General features: G+C 40.0%; 1 protein-coding gene across 4 annotated transcripts in view; it reads left to right on the top strand.

Annotated features, from left to right (window-relative positions):
* PDPN (podoplanin) overlaps nt 1–13,665 on the top strand; it is a 14,120-nt gene extending 455 nt beyond the window's left edge. The window contains exons 2-6 of one of the 4 annotated variants that reach the window (XM_027702920.1): nt 10,272–10,357; nt 10,790–10,883; nt 11,382–11,417; nt 11,796–11,907; nt 12,466–13,665. In XM_027702920.1, coding sequence (XP_027558721.1) covers nt 10,272–10,357; nt 10,790–10,883; nt 11,382–11,417; nt 11,796–11,907; nt 12,466–12,472 — 335 coding nt within the window. In that variant the 3' untranslated portion in view covers nt 12,473–13,665. Of the gene's footprint in view, nt 1–10,271; nt 10,358–10,750; nt 10,884–11,381; nt 11,418–11,795; nt 11,908–12,465 lie in introns of all 4 variants that reach the window. The other 3 variants (XM_027702918.1, XM_027702919.1, XM_027702917.1) reach the window with 3 other exon arrangements.
* Nucleotides 13,666–17,772: the final 4,107 nt, after the last annotated feature.

The raw sequence follows: 17,772 nt of genomic DNA, 5'->3' as shown, positions 1-17,772 counted from the left end.
CATTCCAACCCCAGCCCTTGGAAATCAGTCTCCCTGTGACACACACACAGTGCAGAGTGCAACCAACAGATTAGTTTAATTGACATTTAGGTGATGTAACTCTACCAAAGTCACTTATAAATATTTCCATTCAGGAGTTTAACTTACAAGCTTAAAGACATTACAGCTGCTTAAATTCTGAGCCTTACACAGGGCTTTGTTAAGCCCAACTTAGCCATAAGCAATATATACAAACCAAAACAGGGAGAATTATTACCTAAGACATATTTTAAAAAGTGTTATGTATCTACTTAAAAAAGATTAATTTGGCAAATTATTTCTTTTGAATTTTATAAAAAAGACACACTTTTAGGTAAATGAGACATTTTTTTACAGCTTAAGGGGAAGAGTCTGATTTATTAACAGCAAATCAGAATTACCCTGACCACTATTTGATTCCAGGAATATCACTTTGAAATTCAGACTTTCTGTGCAGTGTTTGACTCCTGATGAATGAATTGGCCACCAGGCAACGTGAAGTGCCATGGAACACATTCCCAGTACCAGTGCTCTAAATACATCAACTTGAAACTCAGCCCATCAGTCTTCCAGACCATAAACGTACTTGTCAGACTTGGATTTGGGGACCTAAACTGAAAAAAAAAATGACCTGATTTTGGCCTGATAATAATCAGTACCATTCTGCTGGAAAGAATGGAGCTATATCAATATACAGCATGTGTGGGTGTTGACTTGAAACTTCTGATGGTGTATGTCAGAATAGGAGGCTGAAAGTTTGGAGCTGTGCTTCAGAATTTCACAGAAAATCTAAAATCAACAGATATTAGGCAAGACACAAAAATTGTTTTCTAGGAAATTGTGGGAAATTCTAAGAATTGTTTAAGGACAGCTACCTTATCCTTAAAAAGCATCACTATTAAATGTACCAAAGTTTAAAGCCGTTAGAAATGAGGCAAAGCCATGACTGTTTTATAGAATTGCCTTAAGCAGTTTCTAAGATACCAGAATTACAGGTAAAAAGGTGTTTCATCTCCAGGCTTTTGGGGAATTTTTAAGCATATCTTCTCTCAACTGTAAGAGAAGGAGTCCAGCAACAATCAGGCTGAAACCCCACTAGTCAGAAAAAAAATAGAGTATTTGTTGCTTACAAGATCCCAGCTCTGCTTTATAACCAGCACTGAACTCCACAGCTGGATCTGGAACATGGTTTACAGCCTTTAAGACTTTTGGTGTGTTTAGGTTTTATGAGTTTTTCTTCACATGGAGCCAGTCATTTAGGACAACTTCCAAAGGATACACCTGGGAAATGGACTCCAGAGGTAAAATAAGAAAGTATTGAGTATTTAATATGTATTACTGGTGTTTACTGACAACCATCAGCAATTATGTGTTAGAACAGACTTGAGGTGACAATGCCACCTTCACAATCTCTGCCTGGCTGACTGGGAAAGGGAGAATGTCTGACTTGAATAGTCCCTGGGGGAGTGGGGATATCCAGATATCTGAAACTCTGAGGTCACAGTGTGGCTTTAGGGTTTTAGTGGAAAAAAGTCTCTTTATCAGATTCTGATACTTCTTAATCCAATGAGGCCATAAATAAACCTACAACTTCCCTTTTCTTGGGCACTCCAGGTTATGGACTGAGACTGACTCAAGAAAAGCAGCTTTGTTTCCATCAGGAAGTGTATTACCAATTTCCAAAAGGATTATTATTATTATTATTATTGAATGATTAGCAGATACATTTTTGCCTTTCTGTGATCCCTTTCAGCATATAAAAACTCAGGCCAAGTTATTGGATCAGACCAAATGAGTTGAAATGGAAGTTGGCCTTCACCAGCATCCAAACCAGTGCTTTTCAGAGGCATTCCTTAATTCCAAACCCTCTCCTGTGGTGAAAATATCATTGCAGAGATGGAGATTACTGCAGTGGCTGTCACATAACATGAACAAAAATTCAGGTGATTGTTAACAAGATACCACATGTCACTTGAGCTGTATCAACTGTCCACGTGCCTGATGTTACCTAGAGGCAAACACTAGATTATATCTCCTTATGCAAGTCAGGTTTATCCCAGATCATGTAACATTTGGTTTGGGCTGAAAGTAAGCACATTGACAGGATAATTCAGATAACAAGTGTTTATATGAAACATTTTGAGTTCATTTTCCAAAAGAAAGGAAATTGAAGTTTATAGTCAACCCTGAAAGACTACTTTTCTGTGTTTTTCACAATCATAAGAAATAGAATTGACAAAATCACCAGAAAAGTTTTTTTTGGAAGTGTCTTGATTTACCCAAACTGTTGCTGGTTCAGTGGCAAAACTCTAATGAAGTCAGGCACCTCTAAACTCTCCTGAAAATCAAATTCTGTGACTGCAGGCTATAAACAAAATGTACAACCAAGAGGAACAGCCACATTTGACTCAAAAGGGAGCCGGTTTTCTACTAAATAAGCACCACAAACCCTTTCACCCTGCATCATGAATGATGAGTGCTCTCACATGTGTCCCATATATGCCTCTTCATGATATAAATCTAACTCTACATGTCCAATACTCAAAACAATTATCACAAAAAAGGGGAAAATCATCTTGCTGAATCACTATTAGTAGGTCTGTGGGTCTGTATTTTGCAGTGTCTTTGTGGAAGACCAGCAGAGAACAGACAAAATTTGCTTTCTCCTCTCTGCTTGGCAAGCAGAGGTTTGCCCATCTGCATTCCAACAGTTAATTTTTGAATCTGTGACTTTACAAACAAGGAAAACAGTCATATTTAAAGGCTTACAAGTGGACCTTTCATTAACTCAGGCTGCACAGTAAAATCTGGGAACAGAGAGGCCAGATCCTCCACTCCTGTCGTTCAGCAGTTCCCACTGAATCCGTGCACATACCCCAGACCCAGGACTGTAAATCATCTGGAAAAAAAAAAAAAGGCAGTTAAAAACCTAGAGAGCATTTTACTAGATAATAAAAGGCAGTGAAGGAAGGCTGCTGGGCTCCAACAGAAGCAGGCAGTGTTTCTCCATGTGTCACTTGAGGCGAGCCACACGTGGACCACAGAAATGCCTGATTCCTGCTGCCGGCCCGGCTGGGGCAGATGGGCTGTCTCAGTGGCACGTTTGTTTTGTTGGTTTGTTTGCTTTTTGTCTGGATGTGGTCAGGGACCGCAGGATGGAAGGCAAATGCTGCCAGGTCCTGCCCCTCCCTGCACCCCAGAGCCTGCTGCAGCCTCTCTGCTTCGTGTGTCCCCTCAGTGGGGATTGACCCCCCAGAAAAGCACAAACTGCTGCACAGCACTTCAGAACAAGATGTGGGATTTGGGAGTGTAGGTGTGCTGGGATGTTCTAAAGAGAAAAAAATGAGGAAAAATAAGAGACAAAAGCATTATTGATTTCCAACTCCCTTTCTCAGAAGCTTGGCCAAAGGCTCTCCAAGGACAGAGAAGCTGATGCTGAGCACATCCTCGTGTTGCTTTATGACTTCCTCATGTTTTTTCCATCTTTGTTGATTACAAACACCACAACATCCAGCACAAATTGGATCAGAATAATCCTTTGTGAGGGAATAATTCAGCTGTTACACCATTTTCAGGCAAACATGTGGTCTCTTAGGAGGGCTTGAGTAGTGTAGGAGATACTGCTAAATCTGTAAAGGGGACACACTTAACTCCAAATGGACATTAAAATGGTTTTATGACTATGAAACACATCCAAATATTAGCTAGTACATTATTAATGTAGGATAAAAGTCAGACTAAACATATTTGAGTGGATCTTGCTTGCTGCATGGCAATAAAAGGAGGTAGCCAAAAATCACTCTGTGAACAAAATTAGCACCTAAGAGTCTCCAGTTCAGTGTTTGGTGGGAGTATTTCCAACAAATAAGTTAAGGAACGTGCAAAGGGTCCTGCTGGCAGATAAAAGGGTTTGGTAACCTTCAACAAGGCAGCTGTGAAAGGGCACGTGGTTGTAGCCTCAGAGTTCTGGGGAAGAAGTGATTCAGGGAAAAGATTAGTTTATTACTGTATTAGAGGTCATTTCTTAATTCCTCTCATCTGCACTTACACATCCCAGTATTTGCACGCAGATATTTGCTTTCTGCTGCACATGTGGAAAATCTGCTGCTCCCTGACACAAAGTTTGGTGCTTTCCTCCTTGTCTTGGCTGCAGTGCTCCTTCCTTGTCAGCCCTGCAGCCACAGCTCTGGAATCCTGCCCCTGACAGGAAGGTGCAACAGATACTCACACCTTGACCATAACTCCAACCTCGTTGTCCCAATCAAACCCTCAGAGAAAACAATTAAACTGTAAAATTGCCAACAGGGAAACAGGAGCACAGGGCAGCAAATATCAATGACAACGTGGTTTTATGCCACACTCATGGGGTAGCAAGTCTGAGGTCAGTGTGCTGAGCAGACAGGAAAGCAGAGGTCGACCCAGCAACATTCTTAAAAGCATAAATTTGGAATATTCATCTCTAGTTCCACAAGGAATATTTTAAAGGAATGTCCCATAATGGAGTTAGTCCCTTCCTAATGCCCACAGCTCTGTGGCTGATCTTACCATGCCTAAGACAAAGCTTACTGAGGTTCAACGTTTTCCCCTGGTGGTTTTGTTTCCCAGTTTTGGTTGGGGGTCATTACACACAGCAAGCCTTTGAAGAGCAGCTGCTTCTCTATATCTGCCCAGTTAAAGTATATTTTGCTTTGCTTTTCTGTCAGTAGAGCACTGTAACATCCAGAGGACATGTGATTTTCTTGAGGAGCAGCCCAGTGGTTCTTTGCCACTTGGCACTGTCGTTTTAAAGCCTGGCTTTGTTCCTTTGGCTGAGCCAGCCCCAGCAATAAAACCCATCTGGAGCAGGGTGTGGTGACCAAAGGAAATGTTTCTGACAATTCAGCAAAGCATTGTCATCACGAGCTACAGGGAATACCTGAACAAACTCAGTCATGCTCTAAATAAGGCTGAGCTAAATCCTGCCTTGTGCTTCAGGACCAGTTTTCAACTGGCAGACGCTTTCCAAAATTCCTGGTATTTTGTCATCCAGCTTCCTTTGTTATATAAAGCAAACTGTCAGTCTTTGCATAAGGAAAATGCAGGAAGCACTTCAGGATTTAGACAGTACATACTCTCTCCTGAACAACAGAGTCTAGACACTTAAATACACACCAGGGGATTTCTTATGTGATGAGACATTACTCCAGCTTCCAGAAAAAATTAACAGAGAAAGAAAAGGCCCCAAACAGGCCAAGGACACAAAGCTCTCAGGATACTGCAGATATGATTTTGCAGGATACAGACGAGGTACAAATGAGAATTTCAGTTCTCACTAACAAACTTCCCTGCCTTTCTAAAGTCTGAAAATGTTAACTGTCCAAAGGCTCAAACGCCAAAAGACAAATCCCAGAATGCACCATGTTATATTCTTCAAAACCTCATATTTTCAAAGTCAAAAAAATGTTGTAGCCTGGATCTGGTGCTGTTGAAGCATTTCACAGCAGAAGAGACACCTGTATGCTTTTTTTCCAAATATCCAAAAATAGAAAAAGAATGGAAAACTATTTTCAGACAAAATTCAGCTGATGATGTAGATTTTGCATTCTGGAATACACTTAAATGGAGGATGAAGCCAAAAAAAAATCAATTTGAAAATTACAGAGCTGCTGTATTTAAAAGGCAGATTCCTCACAAATCACATATTTTTGTTAAACCTCCACCACCAGGAATAAAAGTTTTCACTGAACTATTACTGAACTAATTGCAATAATGAGATACAGACTAAGACTCAGTTTGCTCACAGTCAAATTAAGGTCTCTGAGTGAAGAATGCTCCCTCAGAACGGGAATTCCTGTATTAGGACACAAATGCTGAGTCAAATACAGCCAAAACAGGATGGATAACTCACAAATCCATACACAGCCCTTCAAACAACACCACTTGGGCTGGAACAGTTCCGGAAGCAGATCCTGAAAGCCCTCAGTCAGCTCCAGATGTTTGCTCAGTCCATCTCCAACAGGAGAGTGATACCTCCCAAGTGACCTCTCCTGCTAAATTCTTTCCCTTGCTTTTCTAGAGCAACATCCTCCAAAGTATCTGTTTAGCCCAGCTGGATGGGATAAAACATGATGTTGATAAGACACAGATAAAAATAAACTTGAACTTTAAGATCAAAGCTTTTGTTTGACAGTTAACCTGCTAGTTTCCTTTTTTAGCTGTTACAAATAACTGAAGCTGGTTTCCTTTTTTTTCATTAGAAGCAGAAGGCAACGAGCAAAAGATTATTTCAGTTCTTGCTAGAGGGAATCCTTTAAGGTTTGCCATTTTTATCTCCTGGTCTCTTATCAGAGATGGAAACTTACTCTATTTGGAGGGCTTTAGGAAGCTAAACTACAGGCTTACAACTGCCTTTACCCACCAGTGTCTGGGTTTATTCAGGTTTATACCAGGAGAGAAACAAGATCCTACAACATTTTTCAGCTTCAGAAGTATCTTTGTTGGTTTTGGAGATACCTGAAAGAAATGCTAATGAACAACAGTTTTACAACTCCCTCTCCTTTCCAACACAACCACTGTGCTTTGAAAGCCTCCCTGAGAGGTTTTCCCAGTAAACTGTCACTCCAGGCACGTTAAGTAGTGAGCTCATCCTCCCCTAAGTGGGTCATGGGATGCTTAAGCACGGGAGGGTTTCAAAGCAGTATTAAACTTTTAGAGACAGCGAATTTTCTCCTGGTGTGCAGCCTGAGAGCAGCTGGGGGCTTTGAACTGAGAGGCTCCCAGCTGGAACTTTGGCAGGAAGGGGTGCAATGATTAATTCAACATCGAGCTGCAAACAGAGGAGGCCCTGGTGCTCCTTGGAGACAACCCCAGCACTGTGAGGCAATGTTTTTATTTACAACCTCCTCTAAGATAATATTAGGAACACATGCAGAAGCACTGCTTAACCCTGACTCTTGCTACAGTTGGCCCACATCAGATGGAACCAAGGACTGACAGCAGCACACCCCCCTTACATCCCATTTGTATTCCCTTTGATGTCACTGGTGCAGGGCTCTACTGGGATGGGGAAAGAAGCTTCAAGTCCAATAGTTTCTCTCAATTTTATTTAAATATTTAACTTCTGTATGACTTTCCCTGACAAAGCTGTCCAATATCCAATTTTCCTTCCTACCCGTGCACTACACTGATAACAAATTACCTGCCAGCCTTTCTCTGGGCAATAATTCAGTAGTGTCTGTTTAACCACCACCCAGCCACCTCCACTGTCTGCCCAAAATGAACCTGGAAAGACTCCAGGGATTATTCTCCAGCAAATACAGGACCTCAGCTTGAAAATAGTGTTATACAGGTGGGACAGGACTGGGTCAAGCCCTTCAGAATGGCAGAAATCTGTTCAATCTGAGCTGGGGCAGTTCAGAGGAGCCACATTCCAGTTTCCCTTTCCAGCTAAGGGAAGGCAGCACCACCAAGGATGACCCAAATCTCAGGTGAGCTGAGTTACCTTCTCCAAGCATTTATCTTTCCCCACAGACTGTGAAGGAAGATAAGGGCAAGCAGACACTTTATTTAGGTGCCTTTATTAAGAACCTAAAATTAGGCAAGATTAATCTGGGCCACCTCCTTTTGCCAGTCACTGAGAGGGCAAAGGCACTGAAATAGATTTTCTACATGTCACTCATGGCCAAGAATCTCAAGAAGAACCACACCAAGACTAACTATTTTATATTTCTTTGTGACAGTCACTGTTTCTCTCCACCTTTGCTGTGTGACACTGTTTCCTTTGCTGCCTTCACTGTCAGGCAGTTTTTCAGGGCCCTGCCAGCAGTATAAGCAGCTTCTCCCAATAAGCTGCTTGTTGTTAATATACAAAATATATTTCACTTTCTGCTGGGGGATTTTCCTCTCGTAATTGGTTTTCTCCATCTGTGCTTATTTTTCAACTAGTGAATAAAGGATGTTTTTTTCACTTCTGACTGGGATCACAAGGTAAACTGATCCATACACAGTTCACATTGGTGAGTTCTACTGCTATTTTTCCCTTAAACTTAGCATTTACAAGGCCAATATTTTACATCCACTATTACACTCTAAAGTCATTACTTTATAAGCAAAAAATAAGTATTATAAGTAGTGCTATATCTTAAATCACACTGATATTTAGAAAGTGTCTAAAGCCCCTTTTGTGCTTCCTCAGCAATACCTGGGGTATCTCAATTAAAAATGACCAAAACATTATTTTTGCCATTTTTGACTTGGAACTCTGATTTACCCTGGCCTGTTCTAGTCTTTCTGTGGATTTTTGGTGATTTTTGGGACACTGACTGGCTTAATTAGCCTCCATATTAGGCCTCATGTTGGCATCACATGAATATACTTTCTTCATCTGCTACTGCCCAAAGTACTCCCTGCACACCCTTTTGGCTCTGAGATAGAAAGTGTATCTGTGTTCATGCTTATAAAGGTACAAAAATATAAAATTCTGTTTACTTGAGTAAACATGGAATTAGAAATCTAAGTTTAGTTCAGTGTTTGGTCTCTTGGCAATGGGACAAAGCTCTCAGTCTTACACTGGTGGAGATGGATCAAAATTTTCTAGTTTGGTTCAGAAAACAGTTTTGGGAGCAAAGGAAAAAATATTTGCAAGTTTCCAGTAGAATTCAAATGAGAGTTTTGAGCAAAACCAGATTTTTTTTCTCCATCCCAACTCATTCATCCTTTAAGCTGCCAGTGCACTTTTTACTGATTTCAAAATTAAATACTGTGAAATAACATTTTTATTTTAAAAGGGGCAGTTACAAATGAACAAAAGTGAAATGGAACTCACAATTAAAGAACAATAATTTACGAGTGGTGTCTGCACAGCTGATCCAAAGTGATTCTATGCTTTTTTTTCAGTTTTGACTGATATCAAGCAAAATGCCCATTCTTACTCATTTCAGTCACAGAACAAAAGCTCTTTTCTTGCCTCTGTATCACACACAACACAGGTAGGGTGTATTTAGGAGTAGTAAATTCTTCTATAAGAAGTATTTGGATCAAACAATTCAGTCTAACTTCATATGCAGAGGAGATGAGAATATTTTTAAGTGACTACATAAAAAGTGAAATTAGTAGAAACTGTGTGAATTTAACAAAACCAAACAGGTTGTGAACATTTCTCTTCCATAAAATATTCCAATGGGACAGTAATTCTCAGCTTTTAAAAGAACTCCTGTGAATGGTTGTCCTTCTTTTGATCTGATTGCTGAGATAAACAGAAGTTTGATGCAAAAAAATCTGGTTTTGCCTGAAGATATTCTTGGCTCTTTGCTTAATTTTCAGCCCTGGTATCTGGAATCAGCAGGACCCTCATTCCCAGGCAGGATCAGCCTCACCTGGCTTTGTAACCACAAACCCCCAAGAGATCTCACCCTACATTAACATCATTCTCTGCATCAACATCTGCATTAGCATCCTTCTCACAGGTTTATGAATCAGCAAGAAACTTAATCAAATGACATTTATGTTTTCAACATATTCTTGATGGTGCCAGTTGTCTTCACAGGGCCACGTTTTTTGTGTTCTACCTTGTTCCAGCTTGTTTTGCCTCTGACTGAAGTCTGGCTGTATTTGTAAATAAACAGCATTATGTGGGCCAAAATGGAAATGTCCACTATACCAAAGAGCACAGATGACACAGAGGTCTAGAATAAAAAAGGAAGACCTTACATTGTTGCCTAAAAGAAAATCAAATTATGGCAGCTAAAGCATTTGCAATGTTAGAAAAACCTCAGGACAGATTTGTGTAGGAATATTTTCAAACTATAGCTACACCCATAAACATTGATGACAGTTCTAAAAATAAAGGTTGCAGCTGAGACTGAGCTGAAAGCTGGGAGAAAGCTCTTATTATTTTAGAAAATGGAAGATGATTTAAGCAATTTATCCCAATGCATAAGCTGGAAATCTGGAGGCATCACATCCACTCTGGGGGGAGAGGGAACCTTTCCTTACAAAAAAAAGAAATCTTTTCTTGGACAAAATGTTAGTAACCAATATGTTTTAAGGTTTTGCCAGGGTTAAATGATGGTACTTAAGCTCTTTGTCCTACTGCTTTGGGGAAGAGTAAAGCAGAATTCATATTTATTCCAAATAATTTCACAAACCAAAGTGCACAGGGGCAGGGACACAGAACAGTGCACAGAGCTCATGTTTAACAAAGTTTTCATGTCAAAGTAGCCAGAACAGGTGACTAAAAAGTAAAATCCTGACTCATTTTCTGCAATTTTCTTCAGCAAGCTCAGTTCTAGAAGGAGAAGAAAGTGCAACAATTGATTTCAGAGACAGAAATGACACGGAATTTGAAGCCCTGCCAACCCTGGTGAGTATAAAATGTCAAATAAAGGTTCCTTTCTGTGACCTGCCTGTTCACTGCCACTCGCTGCCTCTTCCAGTTCAGTGTCTCTCACTCAGCTTCAGTGAAACTAAACTGACAAAAAAAAAACCACTAAAAAAAGGCAAGGCTGCAATGTTCTGCAGTCTCCTTTTGCAGTCCTGCTGAGGGGTCATCTCATGTAGAAAAGCCTCCAGCTGGGAAAATAAATCAGCTTATTTGGTTTGTTTTGGTCACTGTACACGAGTCAAAGATGATGGGTGACAGCTAAAAAAGCACCCACAAGGTGTGGATGAGCAAGAAATTTAAATGCTGCCTTCATACATGTAGACTGAGTGTACTGAGGTTTTCTTTTCCCTCTTTTCCCCCCAATTCTTGTAGTTGCCCACCAGACTACACAATGTAACAAATCTCTTGCAGTTTGGACGACTGATGACCACAGAAAGTGCTTTTATCCCAGATGGAGACAGTGACAATTCTACTGGTTATGGAGTTAACACAGAGAGTGTTGATGGTAAAAAACCTCTTCGTTTCTATTTTTCTATATCAAAGTTCTACTGCCATCTACTAAATAATATCTGGAAAATTCCAATACCAAGTTTAAGGTGTTCTCTTTATAAATAGACACAGAATAGTTCAGCAAATACATTCAGAGCAAGGTGAAATTTTATCAGAATACACCAGTCTCAGACAATTAAAATCTGATTTCTGTCTTAATCATAATTATTTCATAGCAGGTATAAATGCTTTATTGATCTGAAGGTGATCACACAAGTTTAACTAGTATATATCAGATCAATCAGTCCCCTAGGTTTTAATTTCTTTCTATTACTTAGGAGTCTTTTGTATTCACTCTCCCAAACTTTTAATTTGCTCCCTTCCTATCAAAAGGACAACCTCAAGCCATTGTGATATAGTTCATAAAAGTTTTCCTTGCATATAGCATTACAAATTGGACTGAAAAACTCTGTAAAAAGCAGAGTGAGTAATTATTGTCTTTCTGGCTTTACAGGTGAACCCAGTGGGGAACCAGAGAAAACTGAAAAAGGTATTAAACAGAAGATTTGCTTAAAAAGACAAGGGGGAACAGAATTGCCAGGGAATCCCCTTTCAGCAGCCACTGGCTGTGCCCAAACTGTCCCTGAACTGCCTCCCCTGGTTCACCTGATCACTGTCCCCATGTCCACACCCTTATGGAGCCCTCCAGCCCAAGGGCACATTTTCAGGCTGCTGAATTTCCCAAACCTCCAGCCCAAAGGCACATTTTCAGGCTGCTGAACTTCCCAAACCTACTTCAGAACTCCCAAGACAGAAGGGAATTTCCCCGAGGGGTGGGATGCAGCAGAACAGCATCAGTTCTATATCAGTACCTCTTACCAATGGTCTCCATGAGAAACCTGCTGACATTCCCAACTTCTTCTTTCAGGTGGTCTGGAAACGATTGCACTGGTTGGAATAATCATTGGAATCGTGGTTGCAGTTGGAATCCTGGCAGGAATAGTAATTGCTGTCGTAAGGAAGATGTCAGGCAGGTACTCGTAAGTAAATTGCTACTCAGGCTTTTCCAACAGGCCCCATCCTCTGAGCAGGGTCACAAGAATCACTTGGGAAATGTCTGGTGTTCCTATTTTGACTAAACTATCTATTTTGATGTTACACATTGCATCAGACTCAGCAAGAGCTGCATCACAACGTGGGGGGGTCTAAATCCACAGAAATCAGAAAAAAAAAGCCAGATATTGTTATAATATCAAGTGCGTGGGGTTTGGAATCACTCTCCTGCACAGAGGTAAAATTATCTAGGAATTATGAGAGGACCAAGTTCTACAAGTACTGGAAAGCAGCTGAACATTGGGAATGATCTCTGCCTTATTCTTTGGTGCCATGCAAATCTAAAGTTCTTTACAAACTCCAGAAGACTGAGAAAACCCCAGGACGTTTAAACAGATCCTGTGCACCAGAATTAGGAGGAAGGAAAATAGGAACTGGGAAGAGAAATAAAGTGGTGATAGGAAAGATAGAGAGGGAAGAAAAAAGATCAGGTATCTAACATTTGGGTAAGAATGAGCAATAAATGTCGTCTTGTTGTTTTCCAGGCCCTGAAAACAGTTGAAACAAGCAGCCATGCCATTCTATGCCAGAAAATACAAGTGCTTCTTATTTTATAAGAACTAAAGACTATTCCTGCATTTGTGTGAGAAGATGATCCATGGAAAATATGGTCAAAACATTCCAGATCTATGGGGATCCCACACAGCTCTAAGGACCACCCCCACTCTCCCTGATTCCAGAGTATGGAACATTTCATAGGATTTCTACTATCCAGGATTTTACTAGAAGAAAAAAGATTTTGCAGTAAGAAAAAAATCCTGCAGCAAACAGATGTACACCTGAAATGTGATTTACAGGTAATACATGCTTGGGTTTTAAATGCAACCAAAGATTATGTCACATTACATTTTATGCATTTTTTAAAAAAAAACTTATCCAGAACATATTCAGAATCTTTTAAGTGTTTTTGACTGGTTAAGTGCTTGTGGCACGTTCATCTACCACATGATGTATCAAAAAGGAGGAATTAGCTTCAGAGGGAACCAGTTATTTACAAATTAAATATCCAGAAAATACTGGATATTGGAAGCTAAAATCTTTCCACTATTGATACAGATTTTCTGCTCGTGATACTTATGTTATTCTGTGGCAAAATAGGGTAGGCCTGGCTGGAACTGACCTACCAACTGAAAGCTTGCTCTGCTGACTATTGCATCAGGAATTTCCTGCCTTCTCTGGTTGCAGAGACATGCAGGGATTGAAATAAACATCCTGAATTAAGGGGTGCTTGGAAAATACCCACTTTTGATGGGTCACTTTAACCAGTTACTCAGCAGCTTCAGAGCTGGCACGTAGAAGCTTTTGGATCAGTGTACACAGACTTTTTCTTTCTGAGTGTCTCGTTTTCTGAGTGTGCAGTTGATTTGTTTGACAACATGTGCAGCACCAGGTCAGAATGTGGCACTGAGGTACAATGCAGCTTTTCTGTGGCGTTTTTAGTGCAGCAGGACCTGAATGCACAGAGCTCAGAGCAAAGGCTTTGCATGTCCAGTGGCTGCAGTGCATCAGATTTTCTAAATTTTACGGCCCTTCAGTGTTTGGTGTAAAAATCATGATAATCCAGGAGGCTGATAATTGCTGAACGTGTCAACTTCTCTGTATTTGCTTTTCTGTTTCTTTCGTGCGCCATGAACTATCATATCAATCCAAGCTTTGGAAATAAAAAAATCATAATATAAATTGTCTTACTTTACAATAATTATTCTTTGTTTTCTTTAAAAAAATTAAAATATTTTAAACTTCCTTCCATTTTCCTGACTTATTTTGCTACTTGTCTTATCAGTGCAATGCCTACAACCAATTCATTTGGCATTGCTAAATGAAACTGTAATTCAAAACTAAACATATGAGAAAAAGTAATTCAGGAGTGTTTAGTTAGTTTTTGAGTTGATGTAGGGAAGCAGTCAGTCTGTGATCATGAGTAATAAGCTTTATCTTCATGTAAAGTCATATGGAAGCAGGAAGATTAAAGCTTCTTCTTGTGGCAAAAGAATAGTAATTTCTGTTAGTTTAGATTTAACAATTTCTTATCTGTTCTGGAAACTGCCCCATAAGATGCATTAATGCCTTCCCAAATGCTTGGCATATGGAATTATGAATTATTCACCCATTGTAGGGAATAGCACAGATGTCACCAGTTTCTTCTGCAGCAGCTCAGTCACTGCTAACTTGCAAATACCACAAAATCAGAAAAACATTCTTATGCCAGCTCTGAATTTTGGTTAAGCCTGAAGTAACAAGAGAAATGTGTGGCACTGGAGCAGACAACCTTTGTGGGCAGTTCTGAGTTTTCCTGGATCATGGACAGAACACCAGTTGAAATTCTGCTCAAGGACACTTTGCTTTGCTCCCACACCAGAATCTCTCACTAAAAGCCATTTAAGCCATTTAAGTAGTTGGTACTACTTAAATTTTCTGGTCTTAACTGTGCCTTTATCGTCCACCCTCTAGTTTAAGGGAAGTTTTATTAATCTTAGGTAAAAATCAACCCCTAACCAAACAGCCCATGCTCCTCTGAAACATTAGCTGTGGGCTTCCAGCACTGGAGACTGAGTATGAAATGTTGTGCTGCTCTAAATCTCAACCTGCAAAAATGTGACAGCAATTTCCTTCTGATGATCAGCTGGAGTGCAGGACACTCAGTATATGGTAGAGGAAGCAAGGGTTCTGAAAAATCAGAAGGCATCTATTATTCTGAAAACTTGAAGGAACAGCAACTGCTGCTACAATGATACATTTAATATTCTGATGATTCATACACCTTGCTGCCTGGAAATCTCAAGTGTAGAACATTCCAGACGGCTTCAAGCAAACCTCAAGGAAAAATGGCTTGTTCATTACGATCTTGTCCCTATTTGTTTTGTATCTATATGTTACTGAATCCTTAATTTCATTAATCTGTAATTCCATGATACAAATGTCCTGGAAATGCAGACTAAAAATCCACACAGAGCTCTGTGTTTCATATGAAACTCCTGCAGTGTTCTGTGACTGAGCTGTCCTTGCCTTAAAATCCAGTTAGTTTAGGACTTCACACATAGATTGAACACAACCTATGTAGTTTTTGGTAGAATTTCTGTGGGATATGGGATCTTTTCTGCTTTGTGAGAAGTCAGACAGCACATTGTCCCAGGGCAAAATCTTCTGTGAGCTCAAATGAATGATCAGCTGCAGAACCGAGGCCCAAGGTCAGGAGACTTCCTATGCATGAGAACACATGAGGAAACAGCAGCTCCATACTTTGACCAGCTGGCCAAGTTTGACTTTTATTCACAGGGAACAACACTCAATAAATCAACACTTGCTTTTAACTTAAAGTCCTCACTCCTGATCACATTCATTCCTTTATAGTTACTAACAATGATGTTCCCTTTTGCAGCTTGGCTTTGAGTCATGAATGTGGCTCTTCCAAACAGACAAGCAGGCACCAGGCTTCCTGTGAGAGTGCCAGATGTCACTAAAAAATATCATAAACAGAACTGTCCCCTTGCATTTGTGTCTGTGGGGAAGATACACAGCAGTCACAGCTATGAAAGCAAGCTGAGGCATCAATATTTATAATAGTTCTGGACATCGATACAGCAATTCTTACATGAGTTCATTTAAGGCATGTTTTTACTGTAAGAACAGAAAATGTCAGAAGAATGAATTCAATAAAACCAATGATAATTAAGTTTGCAATGGAGGAATTATGGAGATCAACTTACTCCTATAAATTTAAGAAGTGTTCATTTATAGTTAAACACCAATTAAAACATGCAGCTCACTGTTTTAGGAGAACTGCAGAATACCATTGCAAATGACTTAACCACATCTTATTTCATTAAAAAATAAGTACAACCTGCTCATTAACACCTCTGTCAGGGTTTCAAACTCAAATGAACTGAAGTATCATTCACATGAGAATGGCAAGTTCTGCCTTGATACTCAGATTAAGTGACTTGCCAAGGGTTATAACACAGGTAAGGGAAAAGCCACAACCCAGGAATCTTTAAACAATAAATCATTAGTCCTGTCACAGCTTCTTACTAGTCCAAATGAAGTGATGTTCAGCATCTTTTATGGTAACATCATCCTTAATATTATTTAGTATAAGATAGGAACAAAGGACACAGCAAAAAAGCAACTTATTGAATGTACAAGGCCCCTCAGGTCACAAGTGTGCTTGGGTTGCTTTTGATGAGGAACCATTCCAGCTAAAAATAATTTCTGCTCCACCAGCCTAAGGTTTGCAGTGTAGATGTTACTGAACCACTGCAATTTAAAACTTAAATCATAACTGGCCTACACCACATCTGAAGACGTTGTTATACCTATTTATACTCCCCTACTTCACCAGATGAAGTATCAGAATATCCATACCTATCCTTTTGCAGACAGCTTTTTTAAACTAAAAGATTAATCCCACTGAAATTCCCAGCATTTTGTTTTGTTTGACAACTTCTGATGGACGCAGAAGGTAACAGGGGATCTGCAACTTGACACCAGGTGCCAAAAGGAGGAGGCTGAATTAGTGCTTTGTCCATTTTTTACAGCTGCAGCGTGGAGGCATTTATGGATAAATAAACTGAGCATCTCACTGGCCGTGTGTCTTTGTCCAGGCCTTGTGGATTTAGGCTCCAGACCAAACCCACAGGTCCCCCTGCTCTGCAACAAACAGTTGAACTCCAACACAAAGATCCCCATTCAATCAGGGAGTTTGTTCAGCTCCAGGCTGGAGAAGGCAGATTTTCAGACTCTGGTAAACGTTAAACTGGCAAATGTCTCAGCAGGCAAGGAGAGCTGCACATTCCAGGCATATCCAGAGTTGTGTTCTGTTTCCAGAAAGCAGTTGGCAGGGATGATTGATTCTGGCAAGTTCAAAACCAAACAGTGCCATCCAGAAAAAAAAAAAAAAAGGAAATGGAAGAAGGAGAAATAGAGAACTGCAACACATTGTCTTCACTAAAATTTCATTTCATTCACATTTCCAGATTGAGCTAAAGTTGAACAATGGATTTGCCAACCTGGGGGGCTACTTCAGGTGTTAACCAACATCAGTATTCAGATAAGCTTGGGGAAGAAATTCTTACAAATGTTACAGCCTTATCTTCCAGTAGAAAAGGCAGTAAAAGTGACACATAAGAGTGATACTGATGCAACACAGCAACAATTCCACCAACATCCAGGGAAAAACAGAAGCTCCCTCTGTTTTTAAAGGGGGAAAAAGGTAGAAAGAATCAGTTCTATTCTTTGGAGAACCCCTCTTACTTCTTCCTCCAGTGCAGAACATGAAGCTGCTGATGCTTTAAGAATATGGATTTGTCTCTACTCCATAAGCCCTTTAACTAATTTTCCCTGATGGGCATCTGGTAATAACTTCACAGCAATACTGACCAGCAAAAATGACCAGCAACTGAGTTATTTAATAAGTCATTGACTTGTTTAAACACTTCCTCCTTCCCTCCAGAATGACTAAACATTTTCTAACAAGGCAATTTTCAATGTACTGGTGTTTGTCTTAGGAAATTAGTACTGTATGTCTCATTTTAGCTGGGAAGCAACTCCATTTCCTGCTTTTATGAACCATGTTAATCCTCAAATAACACATTCCTTTGAGTCCTGTGGATATTCTGCCTCATGACATTTGATTCATCCTATGCAGGAAACAGGGAAGGAATTAGCAGGTTCAGCAGGTGTGCTCAAGGGAAAAGAGAGAGGAATGTCAGCTCTTCCTCATTTCCTATCTGCTGGAGGAAGAAATCCCAGAGGAGTTGAATAAGCAGCAATAACTGAGCATAGTGGAGGAAATA

Source organism: Neopelma chrysocephalum, unplaced genomic scaffold (assembly GCF_003984885.1).
Source record: "Neopelma chrysocephalum unplaced genomic scaffold, ASM398488v2 Primary Assembly neopelma1_200, whole genome shotgun sequence".
NCBI classification, from domain to species: Eukaryota; Metazoa; Chordata; class Aves; order Passeriformes; family Pipridae; genus Neopelma; species Neopelma chrysocephalum.
Note: the sequence above shows the minus strand (reverse complement) of the source record. Positions and strands in the feature narration are given on the sequence as shown.